The sequence below is a fragment of the Nematostella vectensis genome, chromosome 1 (assembly GCF_932526225.1).
Source record: "Nematostella vectensis chromosome 1, jaNemVect1.1, whole genome shotgun sequence".
In the NCBI taxonomy this organism is placed as follows: Eukaryota; Metazoa; Cnidaria; class Anthozoa; order Actiniaria; family Edwardsiidae; genus Nematostella; species Nematostella vectensis.
Window position 1 is genome coordinate 2,878,746 of NC_064034.1, and position 20,667 is coordinate 2,899,412.

The following is a 20,667-nucleotide window of genomic DNA, read 5'->3' on the forward strand; positions in this document are numbered from 1 at the left end:
TAGCTTTCCAAGTATTTTATTTTTGTCACACAATCCTACAAACACCTTAACCGTTACCCACAAAACAATACATATTAAGCTTACATAAAAATATTTTATATTCTATGCTTTCCCATTTTCATATTTTCTTAAATTTTAGGTAATCATTAGCAATTTCTAATAAAATGCAATATTTGTTCTTAATAATTGTTTTCATTCTCAAAAAATATTGAGGCACATAGTAATTAGTTTAGTTTTTTTTTTTGCGTTTCGCGCTGAATTACAACAGAAAAAACGCGTGGAGTGGAGAAGTGGAGAAGCTTAAATAGACCTTTTTTCAAGTTTATTCGCCAATGCGGAGCCCCTACTTCTCTAAAAAGTGATCGTCTGAGATCGTAAGCTCGCCGTCATCAAACAGAGCATTAATTCTACCGACTTCGTCTTGCTGCACAAACTCGTCCAAATCATCCACCAGCTCAAACGTGTCATTCGGTGATTTCAGCTGCACTTTGGCCACCTCGGCGACTTTGGCGGTGATGTAGGCCTCTATCAACCCAGGAATCTCATGCTCCTCGGGACATTGCATCTTACTTCGAATATCTCTGATCCGATCCGCTACTTCTGATGGCGTGTGGTTTTTTATGTCTCTTATAGAGGTTATAAGAAAATAGGCGTCTATGGGTAAGGCTATGATACTAGTCACAAACCCAGCGATGTGAGTGACACGGGACGCGGCTGACAAAGTGTCAAAGACTGCTGACCCTAGTCTTGAGCTTGCGGTACCTACTGTTATCACGGATGAGGTTGCAGCTATAACTGCCCCTACCCCCCTCGCGCTACTTTTGACGGGGTGAAGTTGTTCGGTGTCCATGATTTTCATCCCAGTGATCTTTTGAAAGTGCTTCATGACATCTTCGATGGCTTTGCCCGACAGGTTTGAAGGTTCTTTATCGTCTTCAAAGATCCTGTAAAAAAGTTAAAAAAAAAAGTCACATGACCTGGGATCGATTGGGAATTCTATATATTTGATGGGAAGTCTATGCATTCGATTTTGAGATTTAATAGGAAGCGTTAAAACCTACATCTATTAACGCCACTCTTGTTCCCGTACAAACGACTAAATTATTTCCTTAAAATTGCGACTTATTCCTACCACAAACCTTACCATGCCTCCTTTTTACCAAGCACCTATCCTAGGAATCCCCAGCCAACCAATCAACACCCCTTGCAAACAGCCCTCAAAATGCTAGCTCACTAATGCTGGACTTGTGAGTTAGCTTCCTGGGCCGCAAAGTCAAAGAATAGTTGCTTATACCTGTTTACGCTTTTGGTGATCAAGCGATCGAGTTCCTCCAGACTCTGTCTTAGGCCCTCACTCTCGGCCTTATCCTCAGCAATCGTATCCTCAACTTTCTTGAACTGCTCACGTGACAACACCACCTCCGTCATCTTAGCGCCAAAAGTAGTTAGACCCCCAGCAGCGGCCACACTACCGCCCGCTATCATCAGCGGTACCGTGGCGCCAAACGTGAAAAACGAGCCAACGAATCCTCCAATGACTAGACCAGTGGCTACTACGGATGTGGATGCACCGGCAGCTGTAGCGATGTTCACGTTGCGGTGATGCTCGTCAAGTTTACTGACCATCTCGTCAAGGTCAAGTTCTTCAAGTTCACGAACCGTGCGCCTGCGCACTGGGATCCACGAGTGATAGTCGTCGCAAACGTGTTTTTTCTTGGTTTGGAAATCGAACCGCGTCACTTCTGTACAGTTGCAGGAACGAAAGTTAATTAATTAAATAAAGCCTATGACACTTGACGATTTTGTACGCTCGTTCGTGGGAAAGAATTTCAATCGCCAGAAGTAAAATGGTATGATTGCGGCTTTTTAAACCACCATCCCCCCCTCCTCTCAAAATCCTTGCCATGCATTCACAGGGTAAGGCTAGGACAACGCAATCTGTATGAATTTCGTTCTAATTACCTGTTATGAGGGTTGGAGAACGCAGTGCCGACACCAGCTCAGCAGCAGTAGGCCGCAAGGTGGGATCTGTCTCCAAGCACTGTAACACTAAGGCTTTAAGGGGATTGCTCTCTCCAATGGCATATATGTCATCCTTCAGCATAGAATGGGTACTGAATTCTGTACAAGTATGAAAAAAAACAGATGATGTGATACATGTCCACTTTAAACACCAATAATTATAAAAAGAATGAAGAGGGGGTGTCCTTTGCCGTGTGACGTACTAGGATTTGAAAGGCATGTATCATTGGAAATTAATAATGATGATTAATGCCAATGTACATTCCCAGGGAAGCATACCATGTGTCTACCACAAAATCCTAAAACATGCCCCCATAACAGTATATTTTTTACCACTGTTGGATTAAAAAAAAATTGTCTTTCCCCTTAAAATCCGGATCCAATTAGTGAGAGGGGGGAATATAATATTTTCAACATACCACATCAATTTATTTCAGGGCTGTTGCAGAAGGTTGTAGGAAAATGGGGGTAGGGGGGAATTTACACCTTCCCATTTCCTGCATTGAACATAAGGCTGTCATGGGTTTCTTATGTCTTTCACCTCCCCCAGCACAGAAATGCCACCTCCCCGCCGCTCCCTCTCATTATTTACTCTCCTACGCCTCTATGCACTATAAAGTTGACAAGTGTTTCTATTTGGTAAATAAACCCCTTCTTGCGCCTGGGATATCGGCGGATAATGTCCAAGGATGAGAAATGGTACGAAAAATAAACAATTGGCCGAGAAGCGAAGCTTCAAGGGCAACTGTAAAATTTGAGGACCATTTCTCATCAGCGGACATTATCCGCCGATATCACAGTGAGCCAAAGAAGGGGTTTATTTATTTTGTATCCCAGTGACTACACTGAAAATGTGAAAAGTGTCTTCATAGCACGCTGACGAGCGCCACGAGCGCGCGCTGTTATTTTTGCCATTCGCAATTCATAAAAATCCATGCAACAATCAAAAGAACAAAAACTACAAGTTCAAAACTTGCATTTAAACCACAGGCAGCCCAAGGCTACTGTCAGTGGTTTATAAAGGAATGTATGGGGGAATTAATATGTTAGCGAACAAATACTTTATCGTGAAAAATAAAACTTTAGACCATGTAATATTGTGTTTGAGTCTTCCTTTATTTCAATTTTGGCGATAGAATGTGAGTAGAGCGAGTTTGATAATAATATATATTGTATAAAAATACAGAGAGAGAAACACAATTCGTGGCGGGCTTCAAACTGGCTCTAATGACATTCTATCTGCAAAATTGAAATAAAGACTCAAACACAATATTACATGGTCTAAAGTTTTATTTTTCACGATAAAGTATTTTTTCGCTAACATATAAATTCCCCCATACATTCCTTTATAAACCACTGACAGTAGCCTTGGGCTGCCTGTGTTTCAACTGATGGATTTTCACCTAGACTGTTTTCTTATTGTTCTGCTGAAAGCTGGAATAGAAATTGAAGCAAAACTTTTACATTTTCATAGCGTCATTCCCGCGCACTGACATGCACGGGAATGACGCTATGAGCGTGCGCTGTTGTGAAGTTTTTTGTCATTGCTTTTTCTTTCGCGTTTCAGGATAAATTCTAAAAAGACATATTGATGATAATTCTATAAAAGAAATAAAGCATTCTCTCTGTGCCTTCATAGCGTTTTGAAAACCTTGGTGTTTGTTTTAGGAGTTATTGAGCAGACGAAAAGTGAGTTTTGACTGCACAAAAATGTTCACAGGACAGATATCACTTTGGCTGGATGTTATCGACTGATGTTTGTGCCATGAAATTGTGCACGTGACCCTTATTGACCAATGAGCGCGCGCGTGAAAATTCATCACTGGGATATAACATCTTGTAACCCAAACACACCTGGGGCCAGTTCCTGAAAAGAGGATTAGCTTTATGCCCAGATTAGAGCAGATTTATGCCTGGATTAGCGCTAATCCTCTTTTCAGGAACCGGCCCCAGAGCTACATTAAATACATTGAATATATTAACATAATTTACCTCCTTCCCCTGCAAGAGGGTTTTCCATGAAGCCTGGAAGTCTCCCCAAGATAGTTTCCAGCATAGTCATTCCAAATGAGAAAATATCGATTTCAGGGCCATAGATCGCCGAATTTGTTGCTGCGAAAACAAAGGTCTCTGGGGCCATGTATTTTTGAGTTCCTGGAACTGGTGATTGAAAAGTATTCATTTTGGCCATTTTTGCTAGACCAACATCGGTGATTTTCGCCGTAATTACTGAGTCTTTCTTTACTATTAAAATATTCTTCGGGCAAAGGTCTCTGTGAATTGTCGGCTGGATGCGAGTGTGCAAATAATTAAGACCGTTTGCGACGTCTAGCATTATTGTAACCACTTCCTCTAGTAACAGTTTCGGTTTCGATTTCGAGTCCTTAATAAATGAAGACAAGTCACAGTCGCACAATTCCGTTATCAAAATGGGTGGCTTGTTGCCCTCGTAAATAACCGTTATAAGACGTACAACATTCGGGTGGTTTAGTGCCTCGAGTAGCTCGCATTCTCGTCGAAATTTTGCTAAAAGCGCACCGCGTTCAATCGGACCAGATTCAAGAAGTGTGGGATGAAGTCGTTTCGCCGCCACAAGATTTCCCTCGTATTTCGCTTTATGGACAACGCCGTAGCTCCCTCTGCCTAGTTCCTCGAGAAAGCGAACATTTCCTTGTCCCATTTCACTGCCTGCAAAGCTTCAGTCGCATCCAAACATCCCTTCTTTCAGGGGCGGTAAGGGTTTATTTTCTGTTCTTTCCTTGAAATGGTCGTACGACGATATTATGGCGATCCCTGGTCGTGTTTGGGTCGTAAACAAAATGTAACGCAATCTTCACTTGTCAGATTGTAACGCAGGCTTTTTTGGTTAGCGAGACTTTTGGCCCCAAGATAGAGCCATGATACATTGATTTCCTTTTGAAAATTTCAAAGAGAAATAGAACCTCATCGGAGAGATTCATAATGAATTATGGACCTCTGGGAATCCATTCGCAATGAAATATTCATGGCAAAATAACTTGCCAAAAAACATTCAGCGGTTAATTTCAAACAAGGCACTTCATGTATGCTTAAATTCGACCTCGATCTGAGGGTATCAACTGATTTCAGTATGCTTGAAGTATATAAGCTTTGCGCGGTACTCTCGTCTCGTGGTGATTAGTCGTCTTCTTCTGGTGAGCTAACTACGTATTTTCCCGCTTCCACTTAATTTCAAGGTGATAGAACAAGTTTAAGAAAACTAACATGTGGACATTACGAGGTGTGAGATCGGGGCTAAAAACCCCGCGATACAGCCGAGTTTCCCGAAGAAGACTCCATGGAGTAGGTGAAAAAGTAATGGCGATTCGACGAGAGGACATCAACGTTTGGGAGAGACGAGCACCTATCGGCCCGGCTCATGTATCAGAACTTGTGAACAGAGGAATCAAAGTTCTTGTGCAGCCTTCGACCAGACGAGCCTACACTATGGATGAATATGAACGCGCCGGGGCTGTCATTACGGAGGATCTAAGCCCTGCGAGTTTGATCATCGGCGTGAAAGCTGTGCCAGTGGACTTATTATTGCCAAATAAGACTTACGCATTCTTTTCCCATACAATTAAAGCGCAAGAGGCGAATATGTCACTACTAGATGCAATGCTGGACAAGGTAAATCAGGTTTTCAGCTGAAAATGTGATCCGGCTACAATTCGAGTCATAATATGGTGATATTCGTTGATCGTTTTGTCACGCGACCTATCTAGACTAACGCCGATTTAGCAAACGTCCTTTCGCCTTTTCCGCAAATAATATTTGGAGAAGCACGATCGCTTATAGGTGTAAGGGGGTCATTTAGACTGCGATATTTTCATTAAAACCAGAATTAGAGGCACGAAGTGGAATTAAAAAGGTACCCAACAGCGAAGCAAGGGAATAGCATGTTTTTATGCCGCATGTTCTGAATCAAAGCGGCTCACAACAAAATATGTACTCGCTTTTTTAGCTTACCTTAGTTACAAAACATTTATACAGAGTGGAAATGATTAAAAATGCTATATATCACTTTTAGTAATTTGTAACATAAGACATATTCTTTGATTTAGTTACAATAGCACGCCACGTTCTTCCGAATTACCGTCTTTCGCGGTCTCATTATTAGAGAAAAAACGTAGTCTAGAATTTGTCTGGCTGATAATTTCTGCCTTATAACAGAATATCAGGATTGTCGATTATGAGAAGATGGTGGACAAGAAAGGCCAGAGAGTGTGTGCTTTCGGAAAATTCGCCGGAGTCGGAGGTATGTGGGGGTGTGTTTGGGGGCTGCGTCACGAAGCTGTCTTATTGTCTTGACGCACGTAACAACCTGACCTTTACATTGACCTTGAAACTTTAACAGATGAGTACGATGAAAATTTCCTGACATTTTGATGAATTATTGATTATCAAGAGATTAGATTATTTATAGTGATTTAATGATTCAAAGAAATTGACCTCTAATGTGAAATTTTCTTCTAGTGATCAATTGTTTCAAGAATACAAAAGGGGTGTAAATAATTGTTCAAAGATGTGTGAGCGAGGAGAAATGTATAAGGTCTGATTTTGAACCGAGAGTAAATAATGATTTTTAAAGGATATGATTCTTATTGTTGAAGGATGTGTTATTTAGAAAGAGCACTCTATGTTATATATGTTTTTAATTTCCTGTTTTGTTTGTTTTCCTAGGGATGATTAATATCCTCCATGGGTTGGGGCTGCGGCTTTTAGCTCTAGGTCATCATACCCCATTCATGGTGTGTACATATACTTAATGCAATACCATATAATTAAAGTTCTACAAAGTTTAATGAAATTCAAGATGTAGTAATAAGCTAGAAATACCTATACTTTATCATTTTCCTTCTCCAAAATCAATTCCATATCTGCCAGCTGGTTTCATACTTTGTGGAAGCATTTTATGCAGTTGCGCATTTATGAAAATTGGTTATTCACCTAATGTTAATTGTGTAGTCTAAGGTTCTTATATATAGATGGTACCTTCAATTAAAAGGACCTACAATGTAACAGCTGCCCCTTAACTATGAACCATATGTGTCATATTTATTACAAGCTTCTCAATCCTAATCTTTATGCTATACACAGTACCATATTTATTGACCTATTGATATTTCCCTTTCACTCTCTATGCTATACACAGAACCATATTTATTGACCTATTGATATTTATCTTTCACTCTCTATGCTATACACAGTACCAGTTGTATTGACCTTTTGATATTTCCCTTTCACTCTCTATGCTATACACAGAACCATATTTATTGACCTGGTGATATTTCCCTTTCACTCTCTATGCTATACACAGTACCATTTGTATTAACCTATTGATATTTCCCTTTCAGTACATGGGTGGCACACATAATTACAAGAGCAGTCGTGCAGCTAAACTTGCTATTTATGAGTTGGGGGAGGACATCAAAGCAGGAAAGCTACCTGAACATTTTGGTCCCTTGTCATTCATTTTTACAGGATCCGGTAATGTTTCTCAGGTATTATTTATCAGCGATAAGACATGGGTTGCTGTTTTTTTTTTTTGTTTTTTTTTATGTTATTTTATGAAATCTGTCTGGATTCTGGTAACTGAATTTTTTTGACACAATATTTTGAGCAGGAAACTCTATTTTTAGGGGGTTGAGAAGGACCTCACAAAATAATTTAGAAATGAATGTTACTATCTATGAGCCATAGGCAGTGCAAATGCAGAGTAAACAAAGTGCGTTGGTTGAGGATAACAATGAAATACTCATTGTTTTGCCATGGAGGCAGTTTTAACTAGCATTAGTTGGTGGATTCATTTTCCATTTCCCAACCTTTATTACCTTTCCTGTTGACCTATTTTGTGTTTGGTTTGTTGAGGGTGCACAAGAGGTGTTCCAGGAGCTCCCACATCTTTACGTCCATCCACATGAACTCAAGAAAGCTGTAGAGAAAGGAGGTATGCTATTACATTTGATAGAGATGTTTTCTATTATTATTTATATATCCCTTTACTCATAACAAGTTCAATATTAAAAGTTTTTAATGAGATACTGTGAACATCTAGGCAATATAACTTGAGATCAGTTCAATCAGTTCAAGGTTGACAATGAACATAGCTCCATAGAGTTATGTAAAGGAACGTTGCCGGGAGATAAGGCTTTCTTGTGTTTTTTTTTTTTCAGATCATAGGAAGGTGATTGGGACGGTTGTCAGCAGGGAAGACTACTTGGTGCCTAAAGCAGGTGGAAAGTTTGACGCCCAGGAGTATGAAGCGCACCCTGAGAGATACAGGTCTACATTTGCTGAGATTGTAAGTGTCATCACCATAATGATGGTGGTTGTGATCATGATATGTAGCGGATCTAGGGGGAGGGTTTAGGGGGTTTAAATCCCACTTTGGACTGCCAGAAAGTCATATGCAACAACAAAAAATACCCCCTCCCCCTTAGACAATGGGGCAAACCCTTCTCTTCAGCAAAAAGTTAGATAACCCCTGATGATCCTGGTAACACTGATGACACCAATAATGGCGATGATTATTGTGTCAGGGGTGATGATGATGATTATAGTCTGATTTTGCAGGTAACAAAAATGCTGATTTATGATGTTTTGATGACTCTGTTGATAGTGACCTTGATAATGATGACGGTAGTGGTGGCAGTGATAGTGGTGATCTTAATAATGTTTTTATGTTTATGAGGGGGCTTATAATACTACAATAATGATAGCTGATAATGATGAAAATGTTGTGGGATGTTAGGGTGATGCTGATGACAATGTGCCATTACTAATGGTGGTGATGGTAATGATGATTGTGGTGATGATGATGATAATGAAAACTATTGATTGGTTAATGATAGTGTGATGACAGCAATGTTGCTACTAAGATGGCAGTAGCTGATAATAATAGATGAAGATGTTGCACTTCAAATTTTTTGTGACAAGGATTTATATGTTGATTCATCCTACTTAGGTTGCTCCCCACATGTCTGTCCTGGTAAATGGTACTTACTGGGCACCTGGTCTGCCACGTGTACTCACATACGACGATGCCAAGAACCTCCTAAAGCCAATGGCACGCACAAGTGCCTATGATGGTTGCCCCAATCTTCCACACAGGCTACTAGCTATTTGTGACATATCTGCTGACCCAGATGTGAGTAATACAGTTAGCAGGATGAGTTTTATCCATTGCATTTTTTTTAAAGTTTTTAAATTGATGGTGATTAATATATGTTTTAGGGTTCTCTTGAGTTTATGAAGGAATGCACAACAATAGAATACCCTTTCCATCTATATGATATCAAAACCGGGACCTCCCAGATAGGGTAAGTTTACTCACTGATTTGGAAATGGTTACCTCCATAATTTTTGTCCAGGTCAGGAGTGCTCCTATTTCTTATACCTGAATGTGCATCTCGTCATAAGTATGGCGTTTGATCTAAAAGACATCTTTGCAATGTGATAACATGTGATGGCTTAAACTGACACCCAAACCAAATACACACCTGGTCACCTATGGCATACACCTATGTATTTCAGAGGTCATTGTCAGTGCAAATGGCAACTGTCAATTGTTAGATACAGTAACATGTCATCTTTATGAATGAATTATGATTTGTAGTACAAATAACATGCATAAGAAGTAGTCTTACTTAAAACTTAGATTTGTTTGCGTAAACAGTGTTATTTTAAGTGTGTTGTTGAGTTTGATGTTAATCTTATCGAGTGAGCCAAATTACATGATTGCGATTCACTTCTCAAATTTCCATTTAGGATGGCAGGTGATGGGGTACTGATCTGCTCCATCGATAACGTCCCCGCCCAACTTCCACGAGAGGCCACAGACTACTTTGGCAAACTTTTGTTGCCATGGCTACCAGAAATGGTGAGTTAACAGCGGATATTAGCAGGAAAAAGAGGTATTTTTGGGATTTGGATTTTTCTTCTGTAATTTTTGGGACTGGAGATTTTTAGGTGTAGAATTCAGGGTCAGGTTTTTATAGTACATTTTTATCTCCGGTATTTTTGGGTTTAAAATCCTAATGATACCTTTAAACTGGTACTCAAATTTTCGTCTTGACTTCTTCAAGGCAGGTTTCGGTATGAATGCAGCTGGGTATTTTTATTGGTGGGTTATTTTGGGGGTTTTTATTGTCTGAGCCCCGTCACATGTATAGCTTAGAAGCCCCCTTTGGTTGGGTGATCCATTAATTTACTAAGGTTTGTTTTGATACAAGCTTTATAGAAGAGTATGTTTTATTGTTTTTTCCGTGCACTGCAGATTGATTCTGATGCGACAGAGCCATTTGAGTCACAGACACATCTTTCACCAACAGTTAGAGATGTAAGTTACTTGATTACAGTACTTTTCTTTTTATTAGAAAAGTGGATAATTTTACCATATGAATTGGGCCCAAAAAAAAAAATCAATTAAATCATCCAGTTTTTCCTTAATATTTGTGTTATCTTTTTAAAGGGTATTCCAAAATTGTATAATAACATATCTCTGTTTTTGCTGCTTATGTAGGCTGTCATAACATCAAACAGAGAGCTTACTCCAAACTTTAAATACATCGCAAAGCTCCGGAAAAGGTGAGTGCAATTTTTATAAGAGAAATAAAAGGCTTTAAAAGCTTCTTTCAAAGGGATTCAGCCTTGTATGTTTTTCTTAGAATGGAGGAGGCAAAGGCTCGTGCCCTGGGCCCCAATGTGGCCACGCCCATGAGAAAGCGGGTTCTTGTACTAGGGTCAGGACTCACCGTCGCTCCCACCATTGAGTACCTGGTCAGAGATAAAAGTGTTGGCGTCACCGTTGGTATGTACTGTACCATATATTCATTCCTAGTTGTGAGGTCCCTGCCAAACAAACTGTGGCCCTTGTGTCCTACATAACAAGCATACAGTAATTGATGGTTGTGTTCCCAAGGGCTTCAGTAGGATAATGCTTGATTTATTTGGTACAAATCCTACCAAAAAAATCATACTGTTTTGAGTCGCACAAGGGAGGATTGTAGTTCAGGTTCAGTGTAGTTCAGTAAGGGTGCAGTTACCTGCCCTTTGAAGAAGATAAACACATCTGTTACATTTAATTGTACTTTTAGGCCAGAGGAGGGGATATTCTAGAATGGAAAATATCATCGGATAATAACAGGAATTTCCTATAATTAACCCACTGAAGAGCCAGCTTGCAGGCTATTGTAAAATGGCTTTATTGTATTGTTACTATAACAGTCTTTACTGCTAATTAGCCCACCTTCTAAAAATATTCAATTTCATTACTATGTAGCATCGTCTGTCATGAGCGAGGCAGAGCAGTTGGCTGGGAGTTTCCGTAATACTCGTCCTGTTCTACTTGATGTGGAATACCACACTGATAAACTGCAAAAACTCATTAAGGATCATGATATTGTTATCAGGTAATCTTATATTTAGGTTTGCCTATCATGATATTGTTATCAGGTTATCTTATATTTAGGTTTGCCTATCATGATATTGTAATCAGGTTATCTTATATTTAGGTTTGCCTATCATGATATTGTTATCAGGTTATCATATATTTAGGTTTGCCTATCATTATATTATATCAGGTTATCATATATTTAGGTTTGCCTATCATGATATTGTAATCAGGTTATCTTATATTTAGGTTTGCATATCATTATATTATATCAGGATATCTTTATATTTAGGTTTGCCTATCATGATGTTGTTATCAGGTTTTATATTTAGGTTTGTCTATCATGATGTTGTTATCAGGTTATCTTATTTAGGTTTGCCTATCATTATATAATATCAGGTTATCTCATATTTAGGTTTGCCTATCATGATATTGTAATCAGGTTATCTTATATTTTGGCTTGCCTATCTTAATCTTATTATCAGGTTATCTTATATTTAGGATTGCATATCAGGATGTTGTTATCAGGTTATCTTATATTTAGGTTTGCCTATCATTATATTATATCAGGTTATATATGGCCCTCCATTATCACTAAATCTTCCATTTTGTGCCGTGTATGAGGCCTGTAAAAAGAACAATCTTTAAAAAGAAGAGCAATATTCAAACTCTAGGTACTGTCCTCATAAAATGGAATTTTGAATAACATTATTAGGCTGCAATGATGAAATGATATTGATTAGTATGTTCAAGGTGTTTTTATAAACCCTACAGCAGGTTATAAGAAATTATTATTTATTCACAGTATATTGTACAGCACACATGACCCTCTTGATCTTTTAATTATTCCAAGTTTTGTGTCTCGTTTCAATGTATTGTTGCCCTATATGAGCTAAAACCATCCTTGTCCCTTGCTCGTAATTACAGTATTGTATAAAACACTCGCTCGTACTTACAGTATTGTATAACACACTCGCTCGTACTTACAGTATTGTATAACACACTCGCTCGTACTTACAGTATTGTATAACACACTCGCTCGTACTTACAGTATTGTATAAATCACTTGCTCGTACTTACAGTATTGGATAACACACTCGCTCGTACTTACAGTATTGTATAACACACTCGCTCGTACTTACAGTATTGTATAAAACACTTGCTCGTACTTACAGTATTGTATAACACACTTGCTCGTACTTACAGTATTGTATAAAACACTTGCTCGTATTTACAGTATTGTATAACACACTTGCTCGTACTTACAGTATTGTATAAAACACTTGCTCGTACTTACAGTATTGTATAACACACTTGCTCGTACTTACAGTATTGTATAACACACTTGCTCGTACTTACAGTATTGTATAACACACTTGCTCGTACTTACAGTATTGTATAACACACTCGCTCGTACTTACAGTATTGTATAACACACATGGCCCTTTGTATTTCTAAATGTTCCATGTTTTTTAACTTTGCTGTCTAGCTGCCTTCCATACGACCTTCATGGTGCGATCGCTGGCAAGTGCATCGAGCACAAAAAGAACATGATCACCTCTAGCTACGCTCATGTGCTCTCTGACGAGATCCACAAGGCGTGAGTATATCACAATTATTACTTCAAGGGCGCACTTTCAGACCATTTAGCTACACACACATGCTCTCTGACAAGTTCCGCAAGTTTATCACAATTCTCACTAAAAGTACATTCTACCATATCGAATATTGAAGTAGAATAGTTTCTTAAGCATTGAATAAGTAACCTTAACTTCACTTAAATTCTGTGAAGTTCCAAAAAAGTCTCTGAAATTGTATATGGGTAATGATATTTGCAAAAATAAATGATGAGATATTTAAATATTTGATTAAAACCCGGAAGTGTCGGCTCAAGAGTCTTTAAGCAATGTCGTCTGTACTGTTTTTGAGTGCCGCGGGCCAACTGGTAGTAACACATAATGAGTGCTAACATTGGAACATTGTGGTTCGCAGTGCGATGGATGCAGGAGTGTGCATCGGCATGGAGCTAGGACTGGACCCAGGTATCGATCACGTGCTTGCCATGGAGTGCTTTGATGACGTCAAGGACGAGGGAGGGACGGTGAGTGCTCAACACCTATAGCACAGGCTATATACAAATGTTGCCTACGTGCCTTTTTTTTGTACTACCGGTTTTGATGTTTGGTTTAACGCTTATTCGTTTACTGCTGGCCAATATATCCACTACCAAGGTTGGATATGGGCCGAGGGCTTTAACAAAAACGCTCTTATTCTGTTTAAGGGCGTATGATACTATCTTTGAGTCCGTTGCTAGGGAAATTTGTTTGTTTTATAAAAACTTCTGTTTTTGTCAAATCTCTTGGAATTTGTGTTTTTTTTGTGAAAAGTGTTTTCGACATAAATGGCACAAGTGATGACGTCATCTGACCCCTCCCATGGTAACTTAACTTGATCTTTATATTCCAGATTAAGTCGTTCCTGTCGTACTGTGGAGGCCTTCCCGCCCCCGAACACGCAGACAACCCTCTCAGATACAAGTTCAGGTAATGGACCCTTTATACCTCAAAGTTTGAGAGAGTGCCGCGATAACACATTGGTAAAGGCTTCCTTCTCAAGCTAGAAAGCTCTGTTATCAGTATTGAGCGTATAAATCTACTGAGCATGCTGACCTGTAGTACCATCTACATTCCCACATTTTATAAATTGCTTTGAGAAAAGCATATGACTACTGACAAGTAAAGTCAGTTGCATTTATTTTGTGTCTCGCAACTTCAAATTGGACCGAACAAATACTAACCTTTTTCATGTATGTTGTTTTGATTTGACTCACTCACTGTATTCACTAAGACACATGAATGTTATGTTTTAGCTGGAGCCCGCGCGCTGGTCTCATGACCATCATGCACGGAGCCAAGTACTTGTGGTATGGCAAGGTGAGTAGGCGTCAAGTACTTGTGGTACGGCAAGGTGAGTAGGAGCCAAGTACTTGTGGTACGGCAAGGTGAGTAGGAGTCAAGTACTTGTGGTAAGGCAAGGTGAGTAGGCGTCAAGTACTTGTGGTACGGCAAGGTGAGTAGGCGTCAAGTACTTGTGGTACGGCAAGGTGAGTAGGAGTCAAGTACTTGTGGTACGGCAAGGTGAGTAGGAGTCAAGTACTTGTGGTACGGCAAGGTGAGTAGGAGCCAAGTACTTGTGGTATGGCAAGGTAAGTAGGAGTCAAGTACTTGTGGTACGGAAAGGTGAGTAGGAGTCAAGTACTTGTGGTACGGCAAGGTGAGTAGGAGTCAAGTACTTGTGGTATGGCAAGGTGAGTAGGTGTCAAGTACTTGTGGTACTGCAAGGTGAGTAGGAGTCAAGTACTTGTGGTACGGCAAGGTGAGTAGGAGTCAAGTACTTGTGGTACGGCAAGGTGAGTAGGAGTCAAGTACTTGTGGTATGGCAAGGTGAGTAGGTGTCAAGTACTTGTGGTATGACAAGGTAAGTAGGAGTCAAGTACTTGTGGTACGGCAAGGTGAGTAGGAGTCAAGTACTTGTGGTATGGCAAGGTGAGTAGGAGCCAAGTACTTGTGGTATGGCAAGGTAAGTAGGAGTCAAGTACTTGTGGTACGGCAAGGTGAGTAGGAGTCAAGTACTTGTGGTACAGCAAGGTGAGTAGGAGTCAAGTACTTGTGGTATGGCAAGGTGAGTAGGAGCCAAGTACTTGTGGTATGGCAAGGTAAGTAGGAGTCAAGTACTTGTGGTATGACAAGGTAAGTAGGAGTCAAGTACTTGTGGTACGGCAAGGTGAGTAGGAGTCAAGTACTTGTGGTATGGCAAGGTGAGTAGGAGCCAAGTACTTGTGGTACGGCAAGGTGAGTAGGAGTCAAGTACTTGTGGTATGGCAAGGTAAGTAGGAGTCAAGTACTTGTGGTACGGAAAGGTGAGTAGGAGTCAAGTACTTGTGGTACGGCAAGGTGAGTAGGAGTCAAGTACTTGTGGTACGGCAAGGTGAGTAGGAGTCAAGTACTTGTGGTACGGAAAGGTGAGTAGGAGTCAAGTACTTGTGGTATGGCAAGGTAAGTAGGCGTCAAGTACTTGTGGTAGGCTTCAAGTAAGGAGACAGTTTCCAAACACCCAATAATAAAAGCCTATACATAGTTTTGAGTATCCCATCAGAATCCTTATTAACGAGGTTATTATGTCTCTTCATCTCCCTATCAGACGGTGGAGATCGCTCCAGGCGAGCCCTTACTGCAGGAGATCAAACCCACGGGTCAGTTCCCGGGGTACAAGCTCGAGGCGTACCCCAACAGGGACTCCACCTTGTACCGCGACCGCTACAACATCCAGACGGCGGACACGGTGATCCGAGGCACCCTCAGGTACGAGGGATTCTCCACTGCTGTCACTGGCCTCTTCAAGCTTGGCTTTTATAGCATACGGCCACACCCGGACTTTGAACTTGCGCAACAGCTCCCATGGGTGAGTTAGGGGATGAATTACTGATAGCAGAGGAAAGTGTGCCGGCTGGTACTCGGCCCTTCAGAAATTGGCCATATGTCTATTTTCTTTGAGATACTATATTACTTACCTCTCCCCAAGAATAATTGTTTTTTTCTTTACTACCTTCCAGACCAAATGTCATTTGTATTTTGTGCCAACTCCAATAACTGCTTTGCTATGTCAGAGTCTTCCAGAAGGTTTAGCTCTATAGTCGGCTGATGAATTCTCACGTGTGCTGGTTGAATTGAATGTAGCTTGAGTATTTGCTTGTGGGAAATTTGGTATTTACTATTCATTCGTTGTTTAGAAATTTACAAAACGATGCGGATAACGAAAGGGGAAGGAAGGGGCGGTTTGGGGCGTCACAGGAAAGTACGAACTTGGCATGAGACATTTACGGCTGTACATTTACGGTTGCGCCTTTATTTTTTATGTATTACTTTTTCTTCACCTGTTCGAGCAGCGCACTTGACATCCAAGATATGTGTTGTAAGCTTGTTTATGTCATATTTTAATTTTCTGTGGCCGTGTTATTTATCTTTTAGTGTACGTTGTTGGCAAAAATGATGGGAAAGCCCGACGCGGGCATGAGCGAGCTGAGCTCACTCGTCTACGAGCGAGTTGGACGCAACGAGCAACGAGTTGCTGCTATTGAAGGGTAAGCAACACACTGACATTATATATATATATATGTATGTGTATGTGTATATGTATATTAATATAATAGGATCATAGTTGAATTAAAAGTTCGAGTTTTAGCACAAAGTGCTAGTGCAAAGAACCGTTTCGGTCGTGTCTGTCTAAGAGTCCCTTTGTTTAACAACTCCTTGACACATTTTCCAAAGTAGTCCAGACAAAGAAAAGAAGAGTTTTTATTTTCTTTTTACAAATAACATTTTACATACTCACACTGTCGACAAATAGCTTAGCTATTTACTCTCGCATCGGTGCACATCGGTTATTGAAAAACGTAAATGCTCCTTTTTGCGCACCACTCTTAGGGCGCGTTTTTTTATTCGTGATTCCGGAATTAAAATGATAAGAATAGAAAAAGCGCGCGTTCGTTTATCCCGCGTTCCCATTCCGGAATGGAATGAAGGCCATTCCACCCATTCTGCTACCTGTAGCAGAACGCCTCGATTGCCATTCCGAACATTCTCTACCAACCATTCCCATTCCAGAATGATACGAAAAAACGCGCCCTAAGACATCGCCCCTTCCAAAGCGAGAAACCCCTCCCCACATGTGGCACGAGACCATGATCACGTGGCACATGTGACAGTGTTTGTTTACCATTCCATCGGAAATGCCGAAATAAAATCCCAGTTTTTTCCGGGTTGCCGTAATGGTAAGAAAAAGTTTCCTATATTCCAGAATTTCCGGGGTGACTTTTGTACTATTTGCTTTAGTACCCAGAAATTCTATTTTTGGGGTCCTGGGGAAGGGCCATAGCCGGAGGTGGGGCACAGGGAGCACGTGCTGCCCAATAATTTTGAAAGTGAATTTAAATTCATGTTACATTTTGCCACAGCTTACAAATCATTTTGCATGCCTCCGTGAAAACAAGTAATTTTGCTGATGTTTGAAGCATTGGTCCTTCGCAGACCACCTAGTTTTTCTATAGCTTTTCTGTAGTCTTTCTAGTTATATCAATGGTAAGCTAAAATGGCTGGTTCTCTCGCGAGCTACCTTAAAGACAGTGAATTGTTATCTCCACTATTTGATTTATTAACTAGATCTTGTACCTGTATGTATTCTTAGGCTCGGTCTAATGTCTGAGGAGTCATTCGTCTCCCAGAAGACCCCCTAGACACTCTCGCGAGCTACCTTAAAGACAGTGAATTGTTATCTCCACTATTTGATTATTAACTAGATCTTGTACCTATATGTATTCTTAGGCTCGGTCTAATGTCTGAGGAGCCAGTAGTCCCCCAAAAGACCCCCCTAGACACTCTCGCCAGCTACCTTAAAGACAGTGAATTGTTATCTCCACTATTTGATTTATTAACTAGATCTTGTACCTGTATGTATTCTTAGGCTCGGTCTAATGTCTGAGGAGCCAGTAGTCCCCCAGAAGACCCCCCTAGACACTCTCGCGAGCTACCTTAAGACCAAACTAGACTACAAGGATGGAGAGAGGGACCTGGTACTACTACGACACGAGATCGGCATTGAGTGGCCGTCCAATAAAAAGGCGAGCATCTCTTACTATAGAACCCTGTTTACTCGCACCCGCTAGGTAAACTTTAAGGGAGTTCGAGTTATCAGAGTGGAAATGACTGGAGATTGCTGTTAACACGGTCTTTGAGTTATCAGAGTTATCTGATAATATCCAACTATATTTCCAGGTTACTATTTAAACATGATAGTGGTGCCAAGATGAGTCGTCTTCTAATTCCTTAATTTCCAGGTCCTATCTGAAGCCTTGAATGTTTTTTTTTTTTTAGGAGACGCGAAGTATTAGCATGATCTGTTATGGGGACCCTGCGGGGAACTCAGCCATGGCCCAGACTGTTGGTACTCCTGTGGCGATCACAGCCAAGATGCTCTTGGAAGGTAACACTGGAGTCCTGTGTGTGTTAAAAAGAGGTCATAGAGGCACTCGTAAGGTCGGAGATCGATGTTATAGTTATAAACCAGCTGAAATCGAGGGTTTAAAGTTTCACAAAACTCATGAATAAGCTCGGATAAGCGAAGTTCTACTGTATGAAGAAGGAAGAAGACGTTTCCATTTTTCATAATCCACGAATTCGCGGATATTTACTCTAGGGTTTTTGTTCCGGTACATCTTTATCATTACCCAAGGCAATCTTAAAATTGACCCAACTCCAAATTACCCGAAACTTGTAATGACCCTGGTTCTTTATCGTCAGTCTTTATCAAGCTTGTACTGTGATTGCTTCTGAGAAACCCCAAGATAGACTAAGGGGTGCAACTAAACACGTGCTTCCAATTCTAGGAGACCTGAAGACGTCCGGTGTGTTCACGCCTGTCGCCCGTGAAATTTACAAGCCGCTAGTCAAGAAATTGCGAGAAGAAGGGATTACAAGTAAAGTTTCGTCCATCTACCATTGATGAGACCCAAGCGCCGCCAATAGAATGATCCAAGTGACCGCCTCAACATGACCTCCTATCTGGACAAACTGACGAGCTTGATCCTGGTCAAATGTAGATTGTCACATCAACTACCCTTTCCCTGTCATGTCTGGGTAAGCGTGGACTACCTGAAGCGAGGGCAGGGATACTTAGGAAAGTTTAGACGGACTAGCTCCTGGTAGAAAGCATCTTGCCGCCATCTGTCTTCACAAGTCTGGAATAATTGGACACACTAACGGGTCTGAGACGTTAACGCATTCAAGGCCCAGCGTCTTCAAGCGAAGTGACGTGGGGCTGTCAATAGACTAGTTGAGAAAGATAAGGCTGGGATATATTTTTTTGGAATATAATTTTTGGTAGATGCAATAGCTGAAGCAAACAATTAAGACATTGTAATATAATGTGTAGATAAGCATAAGTGTTTGAAGAAAGAAGTGTTTTTTGGAGAATGTTCATTCAAGAAAAATGATTTTTAGAAAATGTCGACTAATCTCGAATTATTGCATGAAGAATTCCCGTGCTTGGGCTGGGCACGCCTTTCAACTTTCCCGCGTAAACCGCAGGGTACCCATTTACTGTAAATGCTTGTTTTATCGCCCAGGGCACATTTATTTATCTATTAATTTTGGTTACGATAGGAGCACTAATTTGTGATGGAGGTGTGTGTGGGGAGGGGAGTATTTGAAAGGTGCTTATCATTTTTCTAAACGTTTTTCAAGTATTTATTTATTCTAATTGTATCTCTTTGTCGTTTACCTCGGGAATCACTGGTTGTTTACCATTTGATCGGAAATTCCGGTACTTCTGGTTATTTTGTAAATGGTACATATTCCTCCCACTGGAAAATTTACGGAAAATGTGGAGTTGCTTGAGAGGTAGTCCACTTTCTCAGGGGATACCAGAAATTCCGGAAAATCGTGTACGATTTGCAGTTTTCAATAGAATATTTGACCGAGTCCCCCATCGGCCACTATTCCTCAGCACCCCAAAAGTAGAATTTCTGGGTACTGAAGCAAATAGTACAAAAGTCATCCCGGAAATTCTGGAATATAGAAAACTTTTTTTACCATTATGGCATCCCGGAAAAACGGATCTCATTCTGGAATTTCCGATTAAATTGTAAACAACCACTGTCACATGTGCCACGTGATCATGATCACGTGCCACATTTGGAGAGGGGTTTCTCGCTTTGGGGCGCTGTTTAAGGGTGCGTTTTTTTTCGTATCATTCTGGAATGGGAATGGTTGGTAGAGAATGTTCAGAATGTCATTCGAGTCATTCTGCTACAGGTAGCAGAATGGGTGGAATGGCCTTCATTCCATACCGGAATGGGAACGCGGGATAAACGAACGCGCGCTTTTTCTATTCTAATCATTCTCATTCCGGAATCACGAATAAAAAAAAACGCGCCCTAAGAGTGGTGCGCTAGAAGAAGCATTTACATTTTTCAATAACCGATGTGCACCGATGCGAGAGTGTAATAGTTTGTAGTCAAGCGAATCAATGTCTGCGCTATGAAAGGTAATTTATTCAAGTGTTCAAACTTATTAATTAAAATGTCATTTGTTGTCTAAACTATATATGTTTGAATTGATACCTGGCCTTCTTATCTTTGTTGGATATTCTATGAAACCCCTATTGGGTTGAACTGGTAA

The 20,667-nt window shown here is 40.5% G+C and overlaps 2 protein-coding genes across 3 annotated transcripts; one reads left to right on the top strand and one right to left on the bottom strand.

Annotated features, from left to right (window-relative positions):
* LOC5509797 (probable serine/threonine-protein kinase PknB) lies at positions 1–4,702 on the bottom strand. Its single transcript, XM_001630231.3, has 4 exons — positions 4,015–4,702; positions 1,963–2,121; positions 1,295–1,742; positions 1–944 (listed from the first exon to the last, which is right to left on the bottom strand). The coding sequence occupies exons 1-4, from the start codon at positions 4,700–4,702 to the stop codon at positions 344–346; spliced, it is 1,896 nt and encodes a 631-aa protein (XP_001630281.3). The 3' UTR covers positions 1–343.
* LOC5509803 (alpha-aminoadipic semialdehyde synthase, mitochondrial) lies at positions 4,618–20,590 on the top strand. Of its 2 annotated transcripts, XM_048724736.1 has the most exons (23): positions 4,618–4,755; positions 5,238–5,670; positions 6,214–6,298; positions 6,724–6,791; positions 7,398–7,544; positions 7,912–7,990; positions 8,217–8,344; positions 9,008–9,190; positions 9,277–9,362; positions 9,811–9,922; positions 10,319–10,381; positions 10,565–10,629; positions 10,710–10,852; positions 11,324–11,453; positions 12,924–13,034; positions 13,427–13,535; positions 13,901–13,977; positions 14,304–14,367; positions 15,635–15,895; positions 16,462–16,574; positions 17,954–18,110; positions 18,364–18,472; positions 18,876–20,590. In XM_048724736.1, the coding sequence occupies exons 2-23, from the start codon at positions 5,266–5,268 to the stop codon at positions 18,989–18,991; spliced, it is 2,811 nt and encodes a 936-aa protein (XP_048580693.1). In that variant the 5' UTR covers positions 4,618–4,755; positions 5,238–5,265; the 3' UTR covers positions 18,992–20,590. The 2 variants fall into 2 exon arrangements, with proteins under 2 accessions (XP_048580693.1, XP_048580696.1); XM_048724739.1 differs by lacking the exons at positions 4,618–4,755; positions 17,954–18,110; positions 18,364–18,472; positions 18,876–20,590 and adding an exon at positions 17,678–17,741 and having other exon boundaries at positions 5,134–5,670.
* Positions 20,591–20,667: the final 77 nt, after the last annotated feature.

Coding starts and splice junctions, on each gene's coding strand:
- LOC5509803 (XM_048724736.1), top strand. CDS start 5,266: ATGTGGACATTACGAGGTGTGAGATCGGGGCTAAAAACCCCGCGATAC. Junction 7,991..8,216: donor GAAAGCTGTAGAGAAAGGAG/GTATGCTATTAC, acceptor TTTTTTTTTCAG/ATCATAGGAAGGTGATTGGG. Junction 10,853..11,323: donor AAGTGTTGGCGTCACCGTTG/GTATGTACTGTA, acceptor ATTACTATGTAG/CATCGTCTGTCATGAGCGAG.
- LOC5509797 (XM_001630231.3), bottom strand. CDS start 4,702: ATGGGACAAGGAAATGTTCGCTTTCTCGAGGAACTAGGCAGAGGGAGC. Junction 1,743..1,962: donor TTCTCCAACCCTCATAACAG/GTAATTAGAACG, acceptor GCAACTGTACAG/AAGTGACGCGGTTCGATTTC. Junction 945..1,294: donor ATCACCAAAAGCGTAAACAG/GTATAAGCAACT, acceptor ACTTTTTTACAG/GATCTTTGAAGACGATAAAG.